Source organism: Anguilla anguilla, chromosome 13, assembly GCF_013347855.1.
Source record: "Anguilla anguilla isolate fAngAng1 chromosome 13, fAngAng1.pri, whole genome shotgun sequence".
In the NCBI taxonomy this organism is placed as follows: Eukaryota; Metazoa; Chordata; class Actinopteri; order Anguilliformes; family Anguillidae; genus Anguilla; species Anguilla anguilla.
The window spans coordinates 25,651,309-25,663,347 of NC_049213.1; the positions used below are offsets into that span (position 1 = coordinate 25,651,309).

The 12,039-nt window shown below is 41.6% G+C and overlaps 1 protein-coding gene across 2 annotated transcripts in view; it reads right to left on the reverse strand.

Annotated features, from left to right (window-relative positions):
• Window positions 1-1,120: 1,120 nt before the first annotated feature.
• rad18 (RAD18 E3 ubiquitin protein ligase) overlaps window positions 1,121-12,039 on the reverse strand; it is a 43,449-nt gene continuing 32,530 nt past the window's right edge. For both annotated transcript variants that reach the window (XM_035387070.1, XM_035387069.1), the window contains exons 12-13: window positions 8,056-8,099; window positions 1,121-1,378 (exon numbers count right to left, since the gene is read on the reverse strand). In XM_035387070.1, the coding sequence (XP_035242961.1) occupies window positions 1,371-1,378; window positions 8,056-8,099 (52 nt within the window). In that variant the 3' untranslated portion in view covers window positions 1,121-1,370. The remainder of the gene's footprint in view (window positions 1,379-8,055; window positions 8,100-12,039) is intronic.

Below are 12,039 nucleotides of genomic sequence, written 5' to 3' on the forward strand. Positions count from 1 at the left end.
AGCAGCAGTATATTTTGAAACCACTCACAGGTAGCTAGTTTTTTTAAATATGAGTGTGTAAGCAGTGTTGATCATTTTAACTGTACACCACCATAATGGAAATACACATTCCATTAAGGGGTACTGCATTGAACCCCGTCAACATTTCAGCTCACCACTGATAGAGAGTTTCATTCAGACAGAAATGAAATCAAGACTTAAAAAAAGAAAAAAGGTTCACACTGAAAAAAAAAATATATAACAGTAATAATCTGCTGTAAAATGGACATAAATAAAGGCATTCTAGAACAGCAGTTTGATCAGTGAGCTGGTGTACTTCAACCAGATTACATAAACCACTCCACCTTGGGTCTTGAAGGGGCCCACAGAACCTTTAGCCCCCCTCACACAAGCCTTTTCAAGTAAGAACCAGGAGGCTGTGTCAACTATATGCCACTGTGTTTACAAATAATGGTACACAAATAGTATAGATGAGCATACGCGAATGCAAGCTCACATACGCACACACACACACACACACACACACACACACACAAGGCCTAGTCTTACACTTTAATACACCTGTGACTTGCCAGCCAGTGGTCCACACACACTTGATCAAACTGAGCCTTCCCGAAAACCAGGAGCAGTTAAAGGGAAATCCTCATCTTTCTCTTCCTCTCGCTAAATCGCAGGGAGATCTAATGAAAAGTGCTACACAAATGCAATTAATTATTTTATATTTTTAAAGCTGCCGTAAACACTCCTGAGCCCCGGACTGTGCCCAACGCCATTGCCCCAGGCTTCCAGAGCTCTATATCATATAGTTTTATAATTGAGTGCACATTGAGACCTGCACAACCCTTGCAGGGTCTTTACGTGCCAAGACTTTTCCATTTATTATATGTGCATACTTTTGCATTAGTGCAGCTGGATATACTATCTTCATTGAAGTGGAGATTTCCATGAACTGTTTTTTCAGATTTTTCCAGAAACGTACTAATTGTACACAGTACAACAGTTCACTATGCAGGACTATAGCTTGAATAAGCTGTGATTAATGACTGCTAGACAGGGGGATTTCTCAGATCAAAACTGTCACCTCCCCTCTGCCTATGCAGAGATAATTAATCCACAAAAATGAGAAAAATGTCCTAAAAGTTTAATAGGATTAATTAAGCGATACATGAACAAAGCAAATTTACAAAGGAGCAGATTCAGAAGAAGAGGTGAAAAAGACTGGACGTTTTTCCAGTTCCCCAGTATGATTTCTTACACAGTTCTCATGTTACAGCACGGGCCCTTGCACTTTCCCACGGTAACAGCAGTGAAGGCTCTAGGTCCTGGGGACTGGGGACTGCGGATCTTTCCTTTGTCATCTCTCACGTTCGTCACGTTTCTGAAACAACACATTCGTAGAGTTAGTTTCAGTACAGAGCCCAAAACTGGATCAAATGCAGTTCTTTAATACATACAAATACAAAAGAATAAAAGAACAGTGGAAACTTGAAGTAAGTTTTACGCTTTGCCTTACGCGGGCAGAGCTACACCTCTCACAGACCTGAGTGACTTCATTTCCAAATTCGACAAATACTTTGAACACCGTCGCAAACATGCTGAGAAATGAGCAGAAGCAATCTTCCCATCCACAGTTCACTTCCAAAGTTGTACTTCTACCCCACACCCAGAGGTTCATACTAATCACAGTCCCCAGAATTCTCATAGAACTACTAGCACCATGAGAGGAACCCCAGGCCTTAGAGGAAGTAGGACAGACACTATAAGCTTCTATCTAATGTGATCCCAGTGAAGGTCCTTCATAGCATTTGGAGATGCCATATAAGATACCACTGACAAACAAGCACTATTATTTCTATGGGAGAATGGCGTCTGATGTAACAGCTACATCCGGTGGGCTTCACATGTTGTTCTGATGTGTGAGAGAGAGAGAGAAAGAGTGAGTGTGTGTGAGAGAGTGAGAGAGTGTGTGTGTGAGAGAGAGTGAGAGAGAGTGAGAGAGAGAGAGAGAGAGAGTGAGAGTGTGTGAGACAGAGAAGAACAGAGTGAGAGAGGGAGAAGGGCAGCAAGTGAGAGAGAGCTGGAAGATTTCAAATTAATTAGAGGTGATTACCATTTCGGAAAACATTTTGGCAGTGTCACAGAGGAGATCCCTTTGATGTCTGGACCTATCCTTTCTCTGAAGTGCATCTCAGTATTCTTGCCTTTCTTTTGTAAAATTAACTGACACCAAAGGCAGCTGGTTCTTGGGTCTTTAATCTGACATGGGGTAACTCAATTTGATACAATGGATGGTTCTGTGATATGGGAGTAGCAGGGAGGAAGCTTTTGGGAGCAAAATTGTGTTTTGTGCAATTTCCACCCTGCCTGATACGTTGCAGGACCCCTGCACTGTCAGCTACATTTTTTTATCATTAGCATGTGAATAATTTAACATATTCTACAGGATAAAAAAGAGAAAAGAGTACAACTAATCAACCAGAGTGGCACAACCGGCCCGACTGAAACCTCCCAGAAAAAGAAATGATCTTATTTCTTCCCGAAACAAAAACGGACAGTAATGCCATTCTTCTCAAGCCTTCTACCAGATATCAAGCTAAAAACACTGACCTTCATCTGAAACCCCTATATTTAATCTGCTCCTTTATTTTAATGGTCAAACATAAACAAGTTTATTAAAACAAAATATAGTTGCATATTCTCTCCAAATCTAGTCAACCAGATTATTAAATGCAAAATTAATAATATGCACAGAAACAGCATTAAGATTTTATTTGAAACAATACCAATACAAATAAAAAATAAACGCAGTGCATGAAAACAAAGAAATTTGGAGGAAAAATACACTTAGCTGGTAAATAGTAAGTGCACTTAACCCTTTAATAAGAAAAGCATTATTATCACTCAGAACATCATACTGTATGGGGTGGTTAGGTATAATCTTGAGCAATTGGGGGCACACACATACTCTCTCTCTCACACACACACTCCAAGGAGCAGCGCATTCTAATTCTCTGATCTTTTCTCCACCCAGTCCGCTTACTGTTGGTCCACAGCAAGTTAGACACTTTACGTGTAAACTCATCATGGAGAAGAATTTATTAGATTGACGCGGGAAATATTTAAATACACTTTCTTTCACACCACACAAATAGCAACCACACACAAACACATACAGACGCACAGATGCAAACATACACTGAGTGGGTTAGCAGTAGTATATATAATTACTGTAATAGTAAACTACTGCCACTATTGTACACAAATATCTCTGCTCAAAAATGCAAAATTGAATTATCCATTGTCTTTCAGAAATCTGTTGGTGTTTATTAGGCATTTACAGGTTGTCTGTATGATTTATCTACAAAAATATAAATATTAATATTAAATGCCCATGGATGTCTCATTATTTCTGTGATAATCTCATTTATACTTTCCCTTTTTCTTCTCTTCTGAAGCACTGATATTCTCTGAGAGTGCTTTCTGTAAACAAGCAGAACTGTAGGTGTCCAGTCTTTATGTTTGTTTATGAAAGCAGTCATGTCACAGGCCACTGTGATCTTTCAGCCCTGTACAGAGTAGTAGTCAAAATCTCCCCGCGACTTCAAAGATGAAAACAGGCTGGAGAAACAGAAGGGAGGATAGGAGGGAGGCTGTTAAAACCATTTCCCAGAAAGTGTCCACAGAACCAGACAGACACAGACAGACACAGACAGACACAGAGAGACACAGAGAGACACAGAGAGACACACGCAGACACGCACAGCCCTCAGGCCGCGTGCGGACAGCCAGCACAGTGTGGATCACGCCTGCACGTGTCGGGGGCCACGGCTGGAGACGCTCAGGTGCGTGCGAACGCACACAGATCCAGGGGTTGCCAGGTGTCCTGTGATGGCGTGGGCCGAGCGCGGATCATTAGCTGTGGGACAGAGCGGGCAGCCCAGGTGTTTTCATTACATCCTGCTGAACCCTCCGTGTGTATTTGTCTACGGACTTTTTTGGCTGACGAAGAATGTCTCTCAGTCTCTTTTCTGCACTAGAAAGCAGACGGATCCGCCTGTCTGTCAAACCTGGGAGCCACACACTGTGCCAGAACACACTAGAAACTTTATTAGCTTTTACATTTTAATTAAGGACTCCGATGGGGAGGATGAAGAGGAGCAGAGGGAGGAGGAGGGGGTGACTAGATCTCCAGACTGTCCCATCAACACAGACAATGAGGGAAGGGCCCTGGCTTACATTCCCACTTTTCATAAGCACAGTACTGTTTTCTAGCCCTGCTAAAAAGAAGAGTGCCACCCACTGGCCCACCAACACCACTACCAGCAGGAAAACTTTCTTAGTTAGCTTTAGCAAAACAGAACGAGCGCTTCATGTACGCCAAATTCTTCCATTGATAGATTCATTCATAACCATAGGCACATACATTATAGAAATTATGTACAGGACTCTGCAAATAAAGGCTGCCATCACCCCCCAAGTCTGATGAAAAAATAAATATGTTGAATAACCTTTTTCTGTCAAAAACAGGAAGTGCAATCGAGAATTGACTCTGACATCAGAAGAATTGTCATTTCACCAAGAGAAAATTCCTACATCAGTGTGGGGCTTGGCTATGTGGTCCGGTTATTAAAACCATAACCAGACCACATCGGTCGGTCAGTACAGACAATGGGGGTTAGCCATTGATACTATAGTGTTGCATAGCTGTGTGAGATGGAGAGATGCCTGAGGAATGGGGGTAGGGGAAAGGGGGGGGGGGGGGGTCTCATAATAAGAGAGGGGGGCTCAGCAAAGCTTCCCGTCAGTGGAAACACAATGATAACACAGCCTCTCAGCCACAGAACCCAGATACACATATGGAACATTTTACTCTCTGTGATATCGCACGAAAAAAAAAGTCTTTGCACGCGTTCACGGTTCAAACTTGTTTTTCTGCTGCAGATGAATGAGACCTGAAGCCCTCTCATCTCATCCGAGCAGAAAACAGCTCTCGCACACAAATAACCACTGGATTCTCATACACACCATGGCCAACTTTGTTGCTCAATTTCTATTGTATCTCAAAAGAACAAATGATGATTGTGCGCCACATCTGTGGAAAATGTGAATAAATCAGAATTTTCTTTTAATTAAATCAACGCCCAGACGTACTGCTTCCAGAATTGAAACTGACAATGTGAGGCACTCTAGTCCCTCTTGCCTTTATTACAGCCAACAGCCGTGCACACTAACAAGATCATAAATAAACAGAGCAGAGGGGTAGCGCTGGGCCATGATATTTCATAAATATGAGTGCAAGATGTGCAAAAAAATGACTGAACCCCAAGTCAGATTGCATTAGCATGTTTCCATCTTCTACTGCTTTCCACACAGTGAAAGGTAATGAAATGGCTTTTCATCTATTACAAGAGGTGGGTAGGGGTGGGGGATGGGCATTTGATTTCTGCCCAGAAGTCACCTTGACCGGGGACTTTTGGTCAAGACAGGGGCTCAGGCAGCATGACATCTTTAATTAACTGCCTCCCGACCTCCACACCGAGCTAAAGGCCCAGAATACAAATGCACATGGGCAATTTCATAGCACATGAATTATAGAACAGTATGTCCCGGTGAGTTACGTTAAAGGTAGGGTTCTGGGCCGGTAGGAAACAAACCTGCAAAGCTCAATGAGCCACCATCAAGTAATAGATGAGTATCAAACATTTGCACTTTCATGAGAAAAATTATGACTGGAAATGCAGCTGACCCAGGGGCCTATTGAAGGACACCAACTTCAACATGACTTGTTCTTGGCAATAAATTTTGGCTGCAGCAGGCCTTGACTTCACTGATGAAAACCATCACTCTGGACATGACTGATCTTCTATGTCTCCCAGAGAGAACAAACAAGCTGTCAAAACATTTTGGGACCAATCAGAGCCTCCCTCTCATTGGACACCAGAGGAGCACGTAACTGATAACCAACCCCCGGTCAACACTCACTTATTTCCCAAAGACAACCTTGCACCAAAACACTTACCATATGCACACTGTAGATGAAAACCACGTGCGAGAATAGCCAGTGCTTTGGTGCGATAAAGTGAATGCACTGGGGAGAGATGGCGAAATTTGACAATGGACAAAAAAAAAATTTGTTTAAAAAAAATGTATAAACAGAACACAATGTTGCAGTTTGATCAGGTTTGACGAGGGGATTTTCTGAGCAAGTTTGAGAAACGTTGGTAATGGTCACTTGTGCAGACAGTGTCATCTTCATTAGAGAGTTTATACTGTATTACAGCATAACTGCTCAGTGAGGACACTTGCCATGTCAGAAGTGTGGATGCTGAACGCATCTCAGGAAGCTAGTTTTCACAGTTCTACATCTCTGTGGTCATGCGTATGGGTCCTGGCCACTGCAGACCTGTGAAATCACTCCAGACACATTCTGCTGCCAAGTGGCAAGTGTTTGCCCATAACCTCCAACAACACAAACTGGCAACCTATCTTATAACCTATAACTTAGATGTAGTTCGCCATCCACAAAAAAATAAATAAATAAATAAAATAAAAAATAAAAAACGCAAGAAATCCAGAGCTGAGCTTTAAAGATGTTTGCTCGGGATGCCATGGAAGTGTGTGAACTTGTTTGAGTGCGGGTAGGGGGGTTACCCCCCACCCAGAAGGATGATTGGTCTAGATGAGGCTACTACGGGCCAACCCATCCATCCCAGCTGTCCTGTCCTGAGCTGGAGGTGCCCCTGAAGATCAAAGTCAAGCAACCCAAGGGGTTCCATGGAAACGGTAAGAATGCTATACTGCATATTAAGTCCAGATGTTGTGGAAAGGCAATGAGGGGTGACCAGCACTGGGTCTGGGTCTGCGTCTCAGCACTATAGGCCTGTGGGGACCCTCCAGCTCTGCTTGTACCTTAAAATAAGAGTTTACCACAGATACCAAACCAGAAGAGACACTGTTAAAAACAAAAACAGCTGGGCTAAGAAAGATAGTTTATTATTAATAAAATTATACTTTATTCAATGTTCAGATGTCATCTGCATAAAAAAAAATCCAAATCCAACATGTGTTTTCACTTTAAGCCCAACTTGTAGGTTTTTTGCACACTGACAGTGCAGTAAAATTCCAGAAGTAAAGCAGGGTGAGAAATCTGTTTTTGCTCTCCAGCTGAACTGGATGTGCCAAGATCATATTTTCCACTTCAACACCTCCACAGCTCATTTTGGATTCCAAATAAGCAGAATAAGGCATCATTAGCAGATCAGGACAGGCCGGACATCACCTTCCCTCTTACCCACGTTGCCATATTTTAAGACAATTATCTCTGATTTGTATACATGGATTGGTGTTTCAAAGAGGCTGTGAATCCTAAGCAATATACATGCACACTTTGTTTTGTTTTTTAAGGAACTGGGTTTATAACCAGTAAGTTTTTGGTAAGATTTTCAGCTGACCCATTGCTGTCATGCCCTGAAGCAAAATACACCTTCAGCAAACATCATGCCGTACAAAAGCATATGCTAAAAAATGTAAATCATGTCAGTTTTTTTCCCCCCCTTACAGCATGTCAAGAGTTTTAACAGGCAAAGATGAGTCAGAGCTGAGAACTGCTTTGAATTTTCTTGCAGGACCAGCCTCAGATGTACCTTATCAGTTCCACAATGGCGGTGTTTCACTATCTGTGGGCTGCTGAATCTACTTGATCTCCACGTTAACTGAGGATGGACGTCAGACTGCTGAGATTCAGCTCTACGTGAGCCAGGTTTGGAAACAGAAACTCTAAAAACCGTCCTGCAGTGAACTTACTGATGCTTATGAGAGAAAAGGGTAAGACCACCCCACGTGTTGCATTTAAAAAAAAGCTGTAATCCAAGTCATCCAAACTGTTGTGAAAGTGCAGCAGGATATTTGAGTCAATTAAACTTGGCCTGTTTGCTGGTGATTTTTGGACTGAGGACTTGTATGGAATGTGCGTAAATGGATGCAGATGAATGAAAAGGAGTTCATGTAAAACGAGGCTAATTAGTGAGCATTAGTAAAAATGAAGAAATAACTTACCCATGCTTCTGTCAGCCTCAATACTGAACACGTCTGAAATGGAGCTGGAAAAAAAATGGGCAACAAAAAAGACAGTTAATAAGAATTTAAATCACTCATGCTTTTATTTCTTCTGTTTTACCACGTCTTAGCATCAAATTCAATATAACTATATCCCATTGACTTACACAGCACCCATTTCTGACCATGCAATACTTCAGACATTGTTCACGGCTGTGACTTCTCATTGCTCAAGCGTCGGTCAAGACCAGACCAATGGTAATACGATCAACGGAGAGAATGAATCCATGATATCCATCAGAGGCTGCATGCACCCACACGTGAGCATGTACGCAGACACACACAACCGCACGCATGCACACAAGCCCACACACAAACAAAAGCACCCTGCGGCTACCAGGGTGGACATCATAGACACTGCCTCCCCGCAGATAATTACAAAACACCACTTGGAGGTGAACAGGCCATTTTGTCTTACAGTATGTTGCAATTAGTTTTTAACCAAGAGTGACAAAAAACAAATTAGTTAATAAGTAAAACAAGCCAGGTATAACACAGATCGACTGAACAGTCAATGACTGCTCTATAAATCTTTTCAATAGAACTGTGTGAAGTTTTTTGTATCTACTTTTCCCCCCAATAATTTACAAACATACACAACCAAACATTAATGCAAGTGACATTATGAAACTCATATTTGAAACTCAAAATCATATTTCAGCAACAGTAGGGAAAATCAGAGAAATTAGATCAGCAAATCATCTGATGAAAGGAGGACACACAAATAGCAATAGCTATAGCTCTGAATGACCAGGCTCAAACTAACACTCAAAACTGAAAGAGCAGACCTAGTAAAAGAACCTGTTAAAGAAAGTATTGGGCCCTTTTCCCTCCCTGAATAAAGGCCCTGACAGCACAAAGACATGGGTCAGTTGAGATAGCACCCCACCCACTGGTGGGAGGTGGAGGCACAGCTGAGGGCGGGAGCACAACGCCACACGTGGAAATCATTGCGCTCTCAGCGCTTGTCTGGAGATGGATTACGGGGGCTTGCGGTCCGTTCAGGGGTCAGGGGGGCCACGGTGGTGGTGGACAGGGCCAGGCTGGTGAGAGGATTACGCAGCGGCGCTTCAGTAATGAAAAGCGCAGGAGGGTGATCCGAGGGGGGCTCCGACGTGCCCAAAGCGAGGAAATTGCAGGTCTCCGGCCGCATCCTACCCGGGCTCAGGGGCTCTCCGACAGGGCCGCGGGGAAGGCTGGGGAGGAGCGGGGAAACCGCGTGGGGAAACCAAATCTCTGATCCGCTTCAGGAACGTGAGCGCATGAAGGTCTTAGCGTTAACGCGTGCACCGCTTCACAGTCTAAAAAAAGGGACACTGAGACCTGCTGCCTTTCACCAGCGCTAATGGATGGGGAGACTCATCCCAAGTACACAACAATGCTGCCGCAATATTATGGACAGGTGAGAGTATAATTTGTAACACAAGAAGTGATAGGAGCAAAGAAAGGCTGCCCAAGAAGAGATGATCATGTAATCAATTAGGATTACTGTTGATAAGAACAGAGAAAGAGAGAGAGAGAGAAACTGACTGGGAACTGCCTGAATATCCATCATCTTTATCGCTGCATTTTAGCATTTGCAGACTACCAGAAGTGGGAGAAAAATAAAATCTCACAAAATGTGGTAAATATTATGTGCCTGTTCTTGCAGAAATAATTTAATGTGGTAAATGGGCTGAATTCATAGCCAGGAGAGGGATGTTTATCATAAAACAGAAAGGCTAGGGAGCACTGGAGATAAAATGCACAAATATAGCCCTGGTCTAAAATATAATCCAAAAAAGGCATTTAAAGCTTTGTCTTTAGGCAATGAGGTGTGCAGTTTAATTTGCAAGATTCCTACTTGTTCTCTAAATTAAAACATTCAGTAGACATAAATGACACCTGAGGACTGATCACAGCAGAGTGTGGGGAAGCATTTTGCTCATTACACTTACAAGAAAGATTGATGATCAGCACCAGTCAATGACAGCTAAAAGATTAGCCTGTGAGAGAAATTAAAGCCCATAATTATGAAGTGGAAAGACCTGAAGCCCTCATTTCCTGTCTGCATATAAAACTGCTCATTCACGGTAAATACGTTTCAAGAAGAGGCAATCGGTAATACTCTTATTATTTATCCAGACATTGTAAACATGGCTTCTGAACTGCCACACAAACACCACTTGAGAGACAAAAGGTACCCATCAGTGACATTTTTCTTCATGTGAGCAGAGAGTGCTCTCCGTCTCTAGCATAGACATTGGCTCAGGAGATGCAAAAAGTCTCTCGACAAGTCTTCAAGACCACTTCAGATTCTAAGTAGGGGAAAAGGTCACGGCTTTGGCAGTCCACTGAACTCCCTCTCCTCAAGACAAACTGCAAATCCTTTAGTGCAATGGTAATCAAAGGGAAATTAGATTTAGGGTCATTTCTCAACACTGGGACTTTAAAGTAGCTTTGTCAGGAATGAGAATCACTTCATTCAACGCAAGAACCAAATCAAACAACTAATCTGTCATGGTGGATTTGGCAAAGTGTAATATGAATCAATAATGTGGATGAAACCTTGGAAAGGTGAACCAAGGGTGAACCCAGCACTCAGTCCAACATTCCAGCGTCTGCTAGTTATTAGCTTAATTATTTCATTTTTAGTATTTGCTCGTTTTATATTGCCCGTAAGTTTTATTTACCATTTACCAAACATTCCCAAAAATGAATAAAACAGAATTCAAAACCACCTACAGAGTACTGCTGGAAGGCATGCTATTTATCGACATTACAAACATAAATTTTCCATGACTTACTGTAATCACAGTTCTATGAAATTGGACTGATTCCCGATTTGCTAAGATTTCTGCTTAATACTGTATGCAGTCTTTGTTACATAAACAAATAAAAATAAGCACATTTATATAAACCATTTATATATTTTTAATGGAACAGAGATGAGCTTGCAAAGCACATACCACATGTAGTATTTATAAGTAATAATAATAAAATAAAAAAACATGATTAAAATCTCTGGAACTTTACTAAAGTTTGCAGATTGAAGTCTTGATGTGAACAGATGGACATTCTATGACTGAATTTTAATTTCAAGGGCTCCACTTCCTCAACCAACCAATATATATTTAAATATATCCTAGTTATCAAAGCCTTGATAGCTAGGATATATTTATATATATATATGATTTTTCATGTTACAAAATATCAAACTGTTCTGTGTTTACCAAGTCTCCGACCCATCTGTAAAGAGATTAGGCACTTCACCAAAAAACTATCTGAAAAAGAATATGCTTGGCATGAGGCCATTATCCTTGGTAAACAAGGCTGTCTGAGTACTGAAGTGAGTTCTAAAGAGTCTCATTACCAGTTTATTTTAGGAAAACTAATATTGAAGTTTATTATTCTATGGATCCATTCGGAATAAACACGTGTTCATGTGCACACACAAACACACAAGCGCGCGCGCACACACACACACAAACACACACCATTTTTCCATTCCTTCTATATCTACTCAGCTGATTCACTTAAACAAGATATCCATCCCACAATGCAATGGACCAAGTGAAATAGTGTAAGCATGAAATCATGTCATCCTTAATATAAATGGGAGAATCCAACATTATTTTTAATACCACCTTTACAGATAAACAAAAAAAAATTATATTCACAGGAAAAAAAAAAAACAAATGTCCAGCTTAGTATCTCTTAGGGAACAGAACCCAGACCTACTCCATTTACTATCAACTGAGCAAATCTTTCCATGTGTTATCTCCAGTGCCTGCTAACATGAACGGGAACCAGTACAAATTCTGCACTGTAGAGTGCTACCAATGACTACCTAACAGTAAAGCAATACCCTGAGTATCATACTGTACTGTCAAATGGCGCATTCATTAAAAAAAACTTTGTGATGTCAAATAATGCCCTTGAACA